This window comes from Sinocyclocheilus grahami, unplaced genomic scaffold (assembly GCF_001515645.1).
Source record: "Sinocyclocheilus grahami isolate Dianchi unplaced genomic scaffold, SAMN03320097.WGS_v1.1 scaffold659.1, whole genome shotgun sequence".
Lineage (NCBI taxonomy): Eukaryota > Metazoa > Chordata > Actinopteri > Cypriniformes > Cyprinidae > Sinocyclocheilus > Sinocyclocheilus grahami.
The window spans coordinates 200313-214866 of record NW_015505838.1 but is presented as its reverse complement, the minus strand read 5'-3'; the positions used below and the strand labels follow the sequence as shown (position 1 = coordinate 214866).

Genomic DNA, 14554 nt, shown 5'->3' with positions numbered 1-14554 from the left:
GTTGTGATTGATGATAAGCTGAATTTCTCAGACCACATTGCTAAAACTGACCGGTCCTGCAGATTTGCTTTATACAACATTAGGAAGATCAGGCCCTTTCTTTCAGAACATGCAACACAACTCCTTGTTCAAGCTATTGTTCTATCCAGGCTGGACTATTGCAATGCTCTCTTGGCAGGTCTTACAGTCACGTCTATCAAACTTCTACAATTAATCCAAAATGTCGCTGCAAGATTAATCTTTAATGAGCCGAAAATAACGCACGTCACACCTCTGTTCATCAATTTGCAATGGCTACCAGTAGCTGCTCGCATAAAATTCAAGGTATTAATGTTAGCCTACAGAATCATATATATATATTTTTTTTAAAGTACCTTGCTACGTGTACTGCGTTAGGCTAACCGAGACTTGTCATTTGCACTTACATATTGTTGTTCTTTTGTTTGTTTTGATTGCTTCTATTGTCCTCATTTGTAAGTCGATTTGGATAACAGCATCTACTAAATGACTAAATGTAAATGTAAATGTTTATAGATATTTTACTTGTAATACATTTTACTTGTAATATATATATATATATATATATATATATATATATATACATGATGTAAATAACAAATCAAGACAAAGCAGAAGTAATTTCTTGAGAAAGAGACATGTGCTTAAATTCCGCAGCAGGAAAATGTCAATAACAATCCACCATCCCAGTAATCAAACGCCTCAGCTGATGCAGACTTGAGTCATTTGAGTCATTCCTTCGAACTCTAAAATGTAACTAACCCCTCAACAAATGCAAGGAAAAAACACAATGTCATTCCACATCAATCATTACAGTGAATCCATAGGAAGCAGCGTGAGGGTAGAAGAGAAGTGCTGGAGTTAATAGTGAGGGGTAAATTATGTCAGGCTTTTGAGGAGATATGACGGAAAGCTGTGCAGATGTGAGACGACAGAGGATTCACTCTAACTGAAATCCACGTGGTGCCCTGAGGGAGAAGGAGTGTAATTAAAACATGGCCAATCTGCAGCTGTCAGACTTGTCTTTGCTTTATTGGTCCCGTTCAGAAATCCCACCACTCATGCAGCTTCAGATGCTCAAATCCCTTCACTTTAAATCCCTTCTTTGTCTGAGTTGTGGATTTACACATTACTCATTCAGAAAATGTAGATGGAATTCCATTTACAATTTTTGTGCATAAAAATTACCATGTTTTATACTTGAAAAAGCACATATTAAAGAGGTGTGTGTATCATTTAAAAAATCTATGCTTTTTTTCCACTCAATTTTTAGACTGACTCTGACACTCTCATGTCCGATGGATCTGAAGAATTTCCCCATGGATGTGCAGACGTGCATAATGCAGCTGGAGAGTTGTGAGTAATCTCGTATGACCTCTTCTCATCAAGAGCTTGTTGAGTAACTCCCCCCACCCCTCGTTCAGATTTGTGTGGAAAGCAGACACTGTTTCTCATTTCATAATGTAACTTCAGCCGGTAGGCAGGATGAGGTAAATAGCGGATTTGATGTAAAGCGTGTTTGGCATTGGCATTCACCTGGCAGGGTCATACCAAATTATGTCATTACGGATGGGAAGGGCCCTGAAGACATCCTTAAAATCATCATGGAGAAGGTATATACCATCCTAGACAGTAACTTAAGGACACACAGGCAAGAAATTCTCTCTACAGATTAAGTGCCAAGTGCCTGGTTAAAGATTAGTGAAGCTAGTGGTCAAAGTGTTCGGTATATTTTTCTAAGAGTTTTCAGTCAACTTGAAAACATGCCACAGCTCACTCGATCTCCCCCATGACTATTGCTCTAAGCTGGGGTTGAGGTTTTTAAAGAAAGGCCGTGTGCTGGGGCCGTTCCCCGTGTGCTGGGGAATCTGTCTTCATAACTACATATTTTAGAGTGGCCATGTGCATGTCGTCACTAGATTTGCTCACTGGGAGGCTCTTGATGACAGACAGCAATGTTAAACTGAGGATATTTTCTCTCTTGGAAATAGCTCATTCAGTAGAATAGAATAGAATAGAATAGAATAGAATAGAATAGAATAGAATAGAATAATGAGCATACTCACCTTCTTCCCTCTGGTAAAATGATACCACCAAGAGAAGCAAGTGACACCAGATCTATATGAAGTAACAGAGATAATTATATCCGCCACTTCAACATCACACCATACATTTTCCGGTGCAGTTGCAGCCCTGAGGATATTGTGCTGGTGAACTGCTTAATGCTTTGTCATATGATTTGTTTTCATGTTGAAGCTGTGTGCCTTTTTATTATGCACTGCAGTTAGCATGCTTTATGGCTGTATGGTTATAGTTTACTTTAATATCAAAGTCAACACTGGAGAAAAAAAAGAAGAAAAAAAAACAATAAGCTGGTTTCTTTTTACATATACTGTATGTGTATTTAAAAAATCACACCAGTGCCTTAGAGTCTAAACTGTCAAGCTGAAGCTGAAGTTACTGTTCATTAGCTGCTTCTGAAGCTACTGCTAATATCTATCTGAAATGTAGTAAATGGTTTTGTAATTTTCTAGCCTTCTGGAGCAGCCCTCTCATTTAGCCTCAAATGCTATCATTCTACTGAAATCTGCATTTTTATCTTAAAATAGACCTTAGATCTTAAATTAAAGAATCAGAATAGTTTAGCCAAAGGAATAAGTACTTAATGTGAGACATAAGGCCGCTAAAGGAATAGTTCACCCAAAAATTTAGTCATTATTTATTCATAACCATGTTGTTTACAGAACACAAATGAATATGTATGGAGATTAAATATACAGCACATACAAGTTTGGAATGACACTGAATGTAAGCAATTAATGACAAAAAAAAGATTCCTTGTATGAAAGTGCAAGCTGTGGGAATATTTTCAGAATATGGAAAGGGCTAATTTTACAACATTAACCTCTCCGTTATGAAACAGCAATACTGAAAACAGCATGTAAAATCTAAAACAATTCTCTTTGTCTTTCTACTAGTTGGCTACACAATGAACGACCTGATCTTTGAGTGGCAAGAGATGGAACCTGTACAGGTGGCCGAAGGTTTGACGCTTCCACAGTTCATCCTCAAGGAGGAGACTGATTTAAGATACTGCACCAAGCACTATAACACAGGTAATTTTCAAAACATGCTATATAACAAAATGTTAATAAACTGATAGAAACTCCAAATGCTTAGCAACATGCATTATTTACATGATCCAGACTGAATAAGAAAATTAACTTTTTTTCATATTAGATTTACTACACTACAGTGGTTCTCAACTTCGACCCTGGGGACTCAGTGCTCTGCACATTTTGTATGTCTCTCTTATGTGACACATTTGGGCTGCATTTACACTGCAGATCTGGATGCCCAAATCAGATTTTTTGACTATATCGTTTTGTTTTGTTTTTCGTTGTTGTTTTTTTACACCTTCTTTTAAAAGTGACCCGTATCCGATATCTGCATTTACACTACACAGTCCTAACTTGACGTGGTTCAGTGCATTAGACAGTGATATTAAAAGCCCAAACTCTGCACACATTATTAACAAAGCATACTTTGTATAGAAAAGCAGAGTCCAGAACATGAACGCGAAGAGTTTAACTTATTGACAGAACTCATTAAAACATTTTCATCCTTACATAAAAATAATTAATTAGTACTGATTCTTCACAGCAGTAATTATATACACAGATCCGCTGTACACATTCGCGGGTACTAATGGTCTAGCGGTAGAACTTGTGCTAAGTTAGTGGATCTGAGTTCTAATCCAGTCTCGTATAGTTTTTTTCCTCATTAAAACCAAATGTGTTCATCAGTGATTGTATATCAAGAGCAGGGACAAGTTTGTGTAACGAATCAGCTCATGAGGAAATATGAATAATTAATCATAACTAGTTATAATTAATTATGAATATTTAGATCCGCTGTAGATATTTAGCTGACCTCTCAGGGTCAGCTGTCTTGTCAATTCTAAGAATGTTAATTTCCTGGTTAAGGGAAATAACTTTCTTACTGTACAATTCTACAAAAGCTTGTAGCATAAATCTGCATGATTAAGTGACTCCAGTTATGAGCAAACAATGAACAACGTCAAGTGATTTATTCTTAGGATTACAGAGTGAACATATTTCTCCGGCAGAAGTGGAACGACCCTCGGTTAGCTTACAGCGAGTACCCAGATGACTCCCTGGACCTGGATCCCTCAATGTTAGACTCCATTTGGAAGCCTGATCTGTTCTTTGCCAACGAGAAGGGAGCACACTTCCATGAGGTCACCACTGACAACAAGCTCTTGAGAATATTCAAGAATGGAAATGTCCTCTATTCAATCAGGTGAGACATCAGCACCAATCAAAATAGTTACTGTAAGCAGCCACTGAGAGTTAACACTGACTGACATTTGACATACATTTCAGTAGGTTTAGGGTCATGGTCTATGAAAACAGCTGCTGTACTAGCTCCTGAAAATGTCAATAATAATCCACCATCCTAGTAATCAAATGCCTCAGCTGATGCAGACTTGAGTCATTAGAGTCATGCTTTCAAACTCTAAAATGTAACTAACCCATCAACAAATGCCAGGATGAACACAGTGTTATAGGATAGTAGGAAAGTGCTGGAGTTAATAGTGAGGGGTAAATCATGTCAGGCTTTTGAAGAGATATGACGGAAAGCTGTGCAGATGTGAGACGACAGAGGATTCACTCTAACTGAAATCCACGTGGTGCCCTGAGGGAGAAGGAGTGTAATTAAAACATGGCCAATCTGCAGCTGTCAGACTTGTCTTTGCTTTATTGGTCCCGTTCAGAAATCCCACCACTCATGCAGCTTCAGATGCTCAAATCCCTTCACTTTAAATCCCTTCTTTGTCTGAGTTGTGGATTTACACATTACTCATTCAGAAAATGTAGATGGAATTCCATTTACAATTTTTGTGCATAAAAATTACCATGTTTTATACTTGAAAAAGCACATATTAAAGAGGTGTGTGTATCATTTAAAAAATCTATGCTTTTTTTCCACTCAATTTTTAGACTGACTCTGACACTCTCATGTCCGATGGATCTGAAGAATTTCCCCATGGATGTGCAGACGTGCATAATGCAGCTGGAGAGTTGTGAGTAATCTCGTATGACCTCTTCTCATCAAGAGCTTGTTGAGTAACTCCCCCCACCCCTCGTTCAGATTTGTGTGGAAAGCAGACACTGTTTCTCATTTCATAATGTAACTTCAGCCGGTAGGCAGGATGAGGTAAATAGCGGATTTGATGTAAAGCGTGTTTGGCATTGGCATTCACCTGGCAGGGTCATACCAAATTATGTCATTACGGATGGGAAGGGCCCTGAAGACATCCTTAAAATCATCATGGAGAAGGTATATACCATCCTAGACAGTAACTTAAGGACACACAGGCAAGAAATTCTCTCTACAGATTAAGTGCCAAGTGCCTGGTTAAAGATTAGTGAAGCTAGTGGTCAAAGTGTTCGGTATATTTTTCTAAGAGTTTTCAGTCAACTTGAAAACATGCCACAGCTCACTCGATCTCCCCCATGACTATTGCTCTAAGCTGGGGTTGAGGTTTTTAAAGAAAGGCCGTGTGCTGGGGCCGTTCCCCGTGTGCTGGGGAATCTGTCTTCATAACTACATATTTTAGAGTGGCCATGTGCATGTCGTCACTAGAGTTGCTCACTGGGAGGCTCTTGATGACAGACAGCAATGTTAAACTGAGGATATTTTCTCTCTTGGAAATAGCTCATTCAGTAGAATAGAATAGAATAGAATAGAATAGAATAGAATAGAATAATGAGCATACTCACCACCTTCCCTCTGGTAAAATGATACCACCAAGAGAAGCAAGTGACACCAGATCTATATGAAGTAACAGAGATAATTATATCCGCCACTTCAACATCACACCATACATTTTCCGGTGCAGTTGCAGCCCTGAGGATATTGTGCTGGTGAACTGCTTAATGCTTTGTCATATGATTTGTTTTCATGTTGAAGCTGTGTGCCTTTTTATTATGCACTGCAGTTAGCATGCTTTATGGCTGTATGGTTATAGTTTACTTTAATATCAAAGTCAACACTGGAGAAAAAAAAGAAGAAAAAAAAACAATAAGCTGGTTTCTTTTTACATATACTGTATGTGTATTTAAAAAATCACACCAGTGCCTTAGAGTCTAAACTGTCAAGCTGAAGCTGAAGTTACTGTTCATTAGCTGCTTCTGAAGCTACTGCTAATATCTATCTGAAATGTAGTAAATGGTTTTGTAATTTTCTAGCCTTCTGGAGCAGCCCTCTCATTTAGCCTCAAATGCTATCATTCTACTGAAATCTGCATTTTTATCTTAAAATAGACCTTAGATCTTAAATTAAAGAATCAGAATAGTTTAGCCAAAGGAATAAGTACTTAATGTGAGACATAAGGCCGCTAAAGGAATAGTTCACCCAAAAATTTAGTCATTATTTATTCATAACCATGTTGTTTACAGAACACAAATGAATATGTATGGAGATTAAATATACAGCACATACAAGTTTGGAATGACACTGAATGTAAGCAATTAATGACAAAAAAAAGATTCCTTGTATGAAAGTGCAAGCTGTGGGAATATTTTCAGAATATGGAAAGGGCTAATTTTACAACATTAACCTCTCCGTTATGAAACAGCAATACTGAAAACAGCATGTAAAATCTAAAACAATTCTCTTTGTCTTTCTACTAGTTGGCTACACAATGAACGACCTGATCTTTGAGTGGCAAGAGATGGAACCTGTACAGGTGGCCGAAGGTTTGACGCTTCCACAGTTCATCCTCAAGGAGGAGACTGATTTAAGATACTGCACCAAGCACTATAACACAGGTAATTTTCAAAACATGCTATATAACAAAATGTTAATAAACTGATAGAAACTCCAAATGCTTAGCAACATGCATTATTTACATGATCCAGACTGAATAAGAAAATTAACTTTTTTTCATATTAGATTTACTACACTACAGTGGTTCTCAACTTCGACCCTGGGGACTCAGTGCTCTGCACATTTTGTATGTCTCTCTTATGTGACACATTTGGGCTGCATTTACACTGCAGATCTGGATGCCCAAATCAGATTTTTTGACTATATCGTTTTGTTTTGTTTTTCGTTGTTGTTTTTTTACACCTTCTTTTAAAAGTGACCCGTATCCGATATCTGCATTTACACTACACAGTCCTAACTTGACGTGGTTCAGTGCATTAGACAGTGATATTAAAAGCCCAAACTCTGCACACATTATTAACAAAGCATACTTTGTATAGAAAAGCAGAGTCCAGAACATGAACGCGAAGAGTTTAACTTATTGACAGAACTCATTAAAACATTTTCATCCTTACATAAAAATAATTAATTAGTACTGATTCTTCACAGCAGTAATTATATACACAGATCCGCTGTACACATTCGCGGGTACTAATGGTCTAGCGGTAGAACTTGTGCTAAGTTAGTGGATCTGAGTTCTAATCCAGTTTTTCCTTATGAAAAGACAGTGCTTTTCCCTGCTCACATTCCATGAGGTCGTAAAAGTATCTGGTGTCAGGGTTGCCATGGTTTGGTGTCATTTGCAGACATCCTGGCATCCAGTTTATTGGGTGAGGGGACTGTGGCGATTTGTTAATCTAATGAAGAACTGATTTGTTAAATCAAATGAAAAATTGTGTGTTTGATTGGTCCAGACGTTACATTTGTTTGCATTTTTAATAGAGAGCCTCCACAACAGTTAGCAATAGATTGAAGTGCTCGTCTGTGCACGAGCCGCCGTCACTGATAACTAGCAACGGGCACTCAGCACGACTTTAAAAGCACATTTCAGTGCCGGATTGCCTCTTATTTAACACAAACGAACCAAATTAATACTCTGCTAGTCAACTAGAGATGTTTTATTTGTAATAGGTATATCTGTGCCGCTAAATGTTTAAAAAATATATGACATCCAACTCGCATTAACAGGGGAATATACAATTTGTCTGCTTACACGGCAGGCGCAAATGCACGCATCAGATTCATATCAGATTTATTTCCACATATGAATGAGGCCTGAAACCGATCTGAGAATATCGGAATCCATTTGCTTTTTTCCTGCTTACACGTTCATAGGCCATATCCGATCTGTGCCACATGGGAGGGGGAAAAAAATCTGAATTGGATCTCTTGAACCGTGCAGTGTAAATGCGGCTTTGGTTCAGTTCATGGAACTCTCTCCTAATGAGTTGAAATCAGGTGCATTAAAAAAGGAAGACATACAGAATGTGAAGAGTGGTGAGTCTCCAGGACTGGAACTGAGAACCACTGGTCTGGTCTACTCTACATGTAAATTGAATTTTGATTGTTTCATGCTTTCAAAAGCCTTTCATTCACAGCACATGACATTGCATAGTCTCTTTTGTGGTTTTCAAGGATGTCACGCAACCTGTCCGTGTTGCCATCTGGCTAATTTGGCTAGCTTCAACCATGTGACAGATGAATTTCCTCCAAAATTAAATACCGTGGAGTTCAACTGGATGTATAGTCTTTGACAAATTATATGAATAGTGTTTTCTCCTCTTATTTTGCTATACTAGGCAAGCATGATGATACAGCATAATAGCATTTCTTTATTTGCATTTAACATTGCAATTCTCTACTGCCCTAAACACTAACAGCCCAGACATGTGGCTAATTTTTTTTATGGACACCAGCTGAGAATCACTAATTTACAGGAACAGAAGACGACTGCGAGAGAGGAGAAGAGAGAGAAAAAATCCAGAAGAATGTTCTAGCAGTCTTGCTTTAATGAGATGCAAAGTTAAGGAACAACTTGTATCAGATGATAATTGGAAAAGCTTGTTATCGCATCTCTATGTGTCTCAATTATGCATCCACTGTGCACACCTGGCCTTATCATGGCTGACACACAAATATCAAGGGTGCGAGAGAGGAAAACACTGTCAGTGAGTGTTCAATGTCTGAGACTTACATTTAGCTAATCTTGTGTATCGTGAAAAAAAGTTATTCAATGCCCAGACTTTTATGTAACAGATTCGGCTTAGTAGCCTTGAAGCAAACACAAAAATGAAATGTAGAAAAGCTGTTCCTTAACTTTACATCTTATCTTCAAAACCAGCATGATATCAGCAAAACTGGTTAAAACACTGTCATAAGACTTACTGAGGAAAGATTTTTAAAAGCAAACACAATCAGGATGAGCTTTCTCCATGCCTTTGGTCAAGAACAATATCAGTGCATTGCAGAATTGTACATATCTACTGTACACGTTTTCATGGCAAATGAGTCCTTAAGAAACCAGGTCCTGATTAGCCTTGTCAGATGTAATTGAATTAATCGGTCAGTATCCTCTTATTTTGCCTTTAATTTTTTCATTCTTCTTGCCTTTGAAACCTGATATTATCAGTCATATCAGTAGTGCACATATCACAAGACATAGGCCACACAATCCCGGCTGAAGAGGTGTATGCTTTTGTCTCCCTGTGTGTTTTGCCTCAGAGGGACTTTCTGACAGGATGAATGGCAGATGCTGGTGGGTCAAGGTCAGGTTGCCTCAAACAATTGTCCACAGTATATAAGGACAAAATGAGAGAGAGACCAGCCGTAAAAGACTTGAGAGTCAGGAGAAATGGAAAACCGCAGGGGAAAAATAATCAAAGAAGTATAGAATGGGATGGGAGAAAATGCTTAAGATTCAAAGGTCTCTTTATCGACAGGAAATCTCTTGGCAGTTGTGTTCAGGACACTGTATGCTTCTATGCTTCTACATGCCAGTCACATGATCATTCCCTGGACTCCCTTCAAATTTCTCACTTAGTAATTGAATCAATATTGGCACACAAAGGCCTAAAACCATTTGCCTCATATAGGAGGTTTGAGACTCACTGTGCAGGCAAAATGATTATTATAAAAAAAAAAAGAAATTAGGATTACATGTCTTATGTGCTATGCAATTTAGAGCCATGAACTCACATGAAAATCGTTGATATTATAAATGTCATTCATGTTGATTTATTTTACTTATAGTACATCATGAGTATAAAGTCCAAAGCTATTACCATCAAAGTCTAATCGAGTGACATGACTTGTCTTAAATGGACTTTGCCACAATCCATTGCACTTTGGCAAAGCATTTGGTTCAGAACTAAAAACATGAATAAAACGCGTTTAAAAAGCTACAAACATGACATGTGTGCACGACCAATGGTAGATAGGTTTAGATAAAGTGGTTTGAGTTACTAATAATCAACATTTAACCTGGTAAAAATATTTATTTAATGTTAATATATATATATATATATTTCGCTGCACATGGGTTTGGCAGTTGAGAGTGGACCCACAATGTAAGTAAGACGATGTTTTAAATGTATATATTAGTTTGTGGCATGGGAAATAAACTGTTGCCATTTGTAAAAGAGTTTGGAGTGCATTCTTTGAAATTTTAAATCATATAACAAAACATAAAAAATCGAGACCAAAACAAACAAAAGAAAAGAAAATTGTATAACCAACACAATGAAACTAAGCAAAGGGCCACAAAGGGCATATTCCACCACATAAACAGCAAAATAACCACACAACTATTATATCTGATGCTATTTTACCGGCATCTAGATTGTTTGTTTGTGTGTATATTGTTTATTTAAACACTTGTGCCATTGAACTGTTGTATAAACGTAATATCACACTGGTTGCAGTGCGATATGGCTGTATATTGTTACTCTGTGACCTACGGCCGAATCGCAGCCGTGCTGATATTCAGCCATAGCGCACTGCTATATATATATTGGCTCAGAATCTGGGGAGGTAAATTAAATACATTATTCTACATGAGTCTGCAATCCACTGTAATATCCCAGGTTTATTTATTCTGCTGTGTTGTTTCCTGAGCCTGGAGCACATCCCACTTCTGTCCTGTGAATGTAGGTGCTGTCAGGCTCCATAACACAGACTGTCTCCTGATTTTTGTTCTTTTCCCTTTCTTCTTTCTCCTGTTGTTGTTTCTCTCACCTCTCTCACTAAGTCTCTCGGGGGTTTTATTCTCTGGTCACCTCAACTACAGTGTTGACAGCTCTAACCATTCAAACTCCCGAGAAGACTAGAAGTGTGTGTTTGTGTTAGTGTGTGTCTGTTTGAGAACGAGTAGGTTACATTCCAGAGGGAGCATTTTTGTGTCAAACACACTCTTACACAACTCCTAAACAACTACTGTACTTGTTTAGGCACATATAAAATATTGCATATGTAGTTTTAAGCAAGCATTCATTATGTGCCTCTATATAAATATTTTATTTAGGTTTACAGATTTATTTACTGAGTTTAAGTGTATTTTTCCCCAAGTGTAGTCCAGTTATAGAGCAGGGCAGTGTGGAATAATACCAAGCAAAAAAATCTCCCAGGGACTTTGGAACAAAAGATGCAGAAATAGTGAAAGCTGTCTCCCTGCTTTTCAGGAAAGACAAGCCTTGCAGAAATTTGTTTTGAGAGAGGAAAAGGCTCAGTAGCAGAGAACAAAAAGACAGACTGCAGCTGAAAGCTCTCAGACCTTTTAAGTAGGTGCTCTCTACCTTTCATGTGGACTTTGTATATAAACGTAAAAGTCTGTAACCGCTCTCTAAAGTCATTCACGATCCACATATGAAACAAATATCTACTTTTAAATTTAAATTAACACACTTTCAGTTTGTGACATTATGGTTTTGCAATGTCGGACAAATTTACATCTTTATTTACACATTATTTTCAGACTAAATCAGGTATTTGTGATCCTTCACAACATCGTTAGTAACAACGTTATGTAACAAAAAGGTAACACCAAAATTAATTGGTTTTATTCAAGTCTAAATTATTAACATCTCTGAATCAACCTAAATACACTCATTTATACCAACAAAAAGCTCAGGTTACTAATGTAACCTTGGTTCCCTGAGAAAAGGGAACGAGCATCACTGACACTTTTGGGGAAACTCCTGTTTACTCTGATATTGAAGACTGATATGTTCTTGTTCGTGTAGCTCCCGTTGCATCACTGATGCTTTTGGAGAATGCATCCAATGGCGCCGTGCTATAAGCAAGTGCAGAACGAAGCCGCTCTGCGAGCCCAGCCCCGGAGCACTCTTACGGAGGGCTCCTGTAAGCATGAGCCAGTAATGAGACTACATAACGTAACCCTCCCCACTTATAAGGGGATTAGGTAGAATTAAGTGGACAAAATCTGTGCTTCCTGTTTACTCTGATATTGAAGACTGATATGTTCTTGTTCGTGTAGCTCCCGTTGCATCACTGATGCTTTTGGAGAATGCATCCAATGGCGCCGTGCTATAAGCAAGTGCAGAAGCTCTGCGAGCCCAGCCCTGGAGCACTCTTACGGAGGGCCCCTGTAAGCATGAGCCAGTAATGAGACTACATAACGTAACCCTCCCCACTTATAAGGGGATTAGGTAGAATTAAGTGGACAAAATCTGTGCCTAGGGCAGGGACGTCCAAGTTGTAAAACCTGGTAAAGTTTAGATGACGACGACCAGCCAGCGGCCGCACAAATGTCACCAATAGAAATTTCGCTGGACCAAACCCAGGAGGAGGCCATTCCTCTGCAGGAGTGGGCCCTCACACCTATAGGGCACTGCAAGCCCGCGTAAGCCAAGGCTAAAGCATCCACTATCCAGGTGTACAGGCAAGCGCTGGGCCAATCAAGGGCCAGGGCATCTTACTGTCACAAAAATTAGATTGGGCAGAGAAAGTTGTCTTCTGCGTTTGGATCAGGACGGCTTCTGAGGCTCAGTGTCCAACGTCACTCTGAAGCAGGGCCCTTGGCGCTTTGGAAACAGGTAGCGTTTCACCGTCCGGGGGCGTTGCTGAAGCCCAGGCTCAGGTTTAAGCTGGGGCTGAAGCGGCACCGGCTTGGCAGGCTGCTGAGCAGATGGAGCCTTCTGGTGACTTGAATCAGCCGCCGCATTGGAGCGCTTCGGCAAGAAGTGAAGGAAGGGGAAGGCTTCTGGCTTCTTCTGCCCCTGGGGGCTCCTTCTATGGCGGCGAGCAGCAGGCTGAGCTGAGCTTCTTTCTTCTTTGGCTTCTTGTTTTCATCGTCAACAAGGAGATGTTCTTTGTCACTGAAGGAGAAAAATTCAGACAAAATGGTGCTCAAAGCCGACTTACATAGAGGTCGGCTCCTCCCCTTTTGGCAAGTTAAAGCACCATTGGTTTCGTGCAGCTACACGAATGTGAACAAATCAGGCTTCAGTATCAGAGTAAACAGGAGTTTCCCCAAAAGTGTCAGCGTTACAATGGGAGAGACCGTCCAAAAGGGAACTAACTTTTATGGGTTAAATCAGGTAGAAATATGTCTTTAAGGAAACAGTTGCAGGTTACCACTTTTTACAGTGTTAATTTCTTTGAAAATGTTTATAATTTTGTAATTTGAGATATATACTTAACATATATGTACTACCGTTCCAAAGTTTGGGGTCATTAAGATTTTTTTAAAGAAATTAATACTTTTTTAAACAAGGATGCATTAAACTGATCAAAATGATGGTAAAGACATTTATGTTAAAAGCTGTTCTTTTTTACTTTCTATTCATAAGATAGATGGTTTTCCAGCTACACGAATGTGAACAAATCAGGCTTCAGTATCAGAGTAAACAGGAGTTTCCCCAAAAGTGTCAGCGTTACAATGGGAGAGACCGTCCAAAAGGGAACTAACTTTTATGGGTTAAATCAGGTAGAAATATGTCTTTAAGGAAACAGTTGCAGGTTACCACTTTTTACAGTGTTAATTTCTTTGAAAATGTTTATAATTTTGTAATTTGAGATATATACTTAACATATATGTACTACCGTTCCAAAGTTTGGGGTCATTAAGATTTTTTAAAGAAATTAATACTTTTTTAAACAAGGATGCATTAAACTGATCAAAATGATGGTAAAGACATTTATGTTAAAAGCTGTTCTTTTTTACTTTCTATTCATAAAATAGATGGTTTTCACAAATGTATTAAGCAGCACATTACAATGATTTCTGAAGGATCATGTGACACTGGCTGCTGAAAATTCAGCTTTGCCATTTGTCGTCACAAGAATAAATTACATTTTAAAATATATTCAAATAGAAAACAGTTGTTTTAGATTATTATACATTTTTGGTCTCACCAAAGCAAACAAACTAAAATTAAACATTTTTGGTTTTCAAAATGCATTAGTGATCCTACTAAAACCACAAAATAACCAAACCTACCAGGTCTTAGTATCTTAAATCCTCATCTATAATTTCATATGTCCTCTGTCCACTTTTCTTTCTGTTAGGCAAGTTCACATGCATTGAGGTACGTTTTCACCTGGAAAGACAGATGGGCTACTACCTGATCCAGATGTACATTCCCAGTCTGCTCATCGTCATCCTGTCCTGGGTCTCCTTCTGGATTAACATGGATGCCGCTCCTGCCCGTGTCGCCCTGGGAATCACCACAGTGCTCACAATGACAACTCAGAGCTCTGGATCCAGGACATCCTTACCTAAGGT

At 38.5% G+C, this 14554-nt stretch overlaps 1 protein-coding gene across 1 annotated transcript in view; it reads left to right on the top strand.

The window, feature by feature from the left end:
- The window catches only part of LOC107558772 (glycine receptor subunit alpha-3-like), a 66122-nt gene that overhangs the window by 42079 nt on the left and 9489 nt on the right, over positions 1–14554 (top strand). Inside the window, exons 6-7 of the mRNA XM_016242449.1 lie at positions 2997–3134; positions 14338–14552. Coding sequence (XP_016097935.1) covers positions 2997–3134; positions 14338–14552 — 353 coding nt within the window. The remainder of the gene's footprint in view (positions 1–2996; positions 3135–14337; positions 14553–14554) is intronic.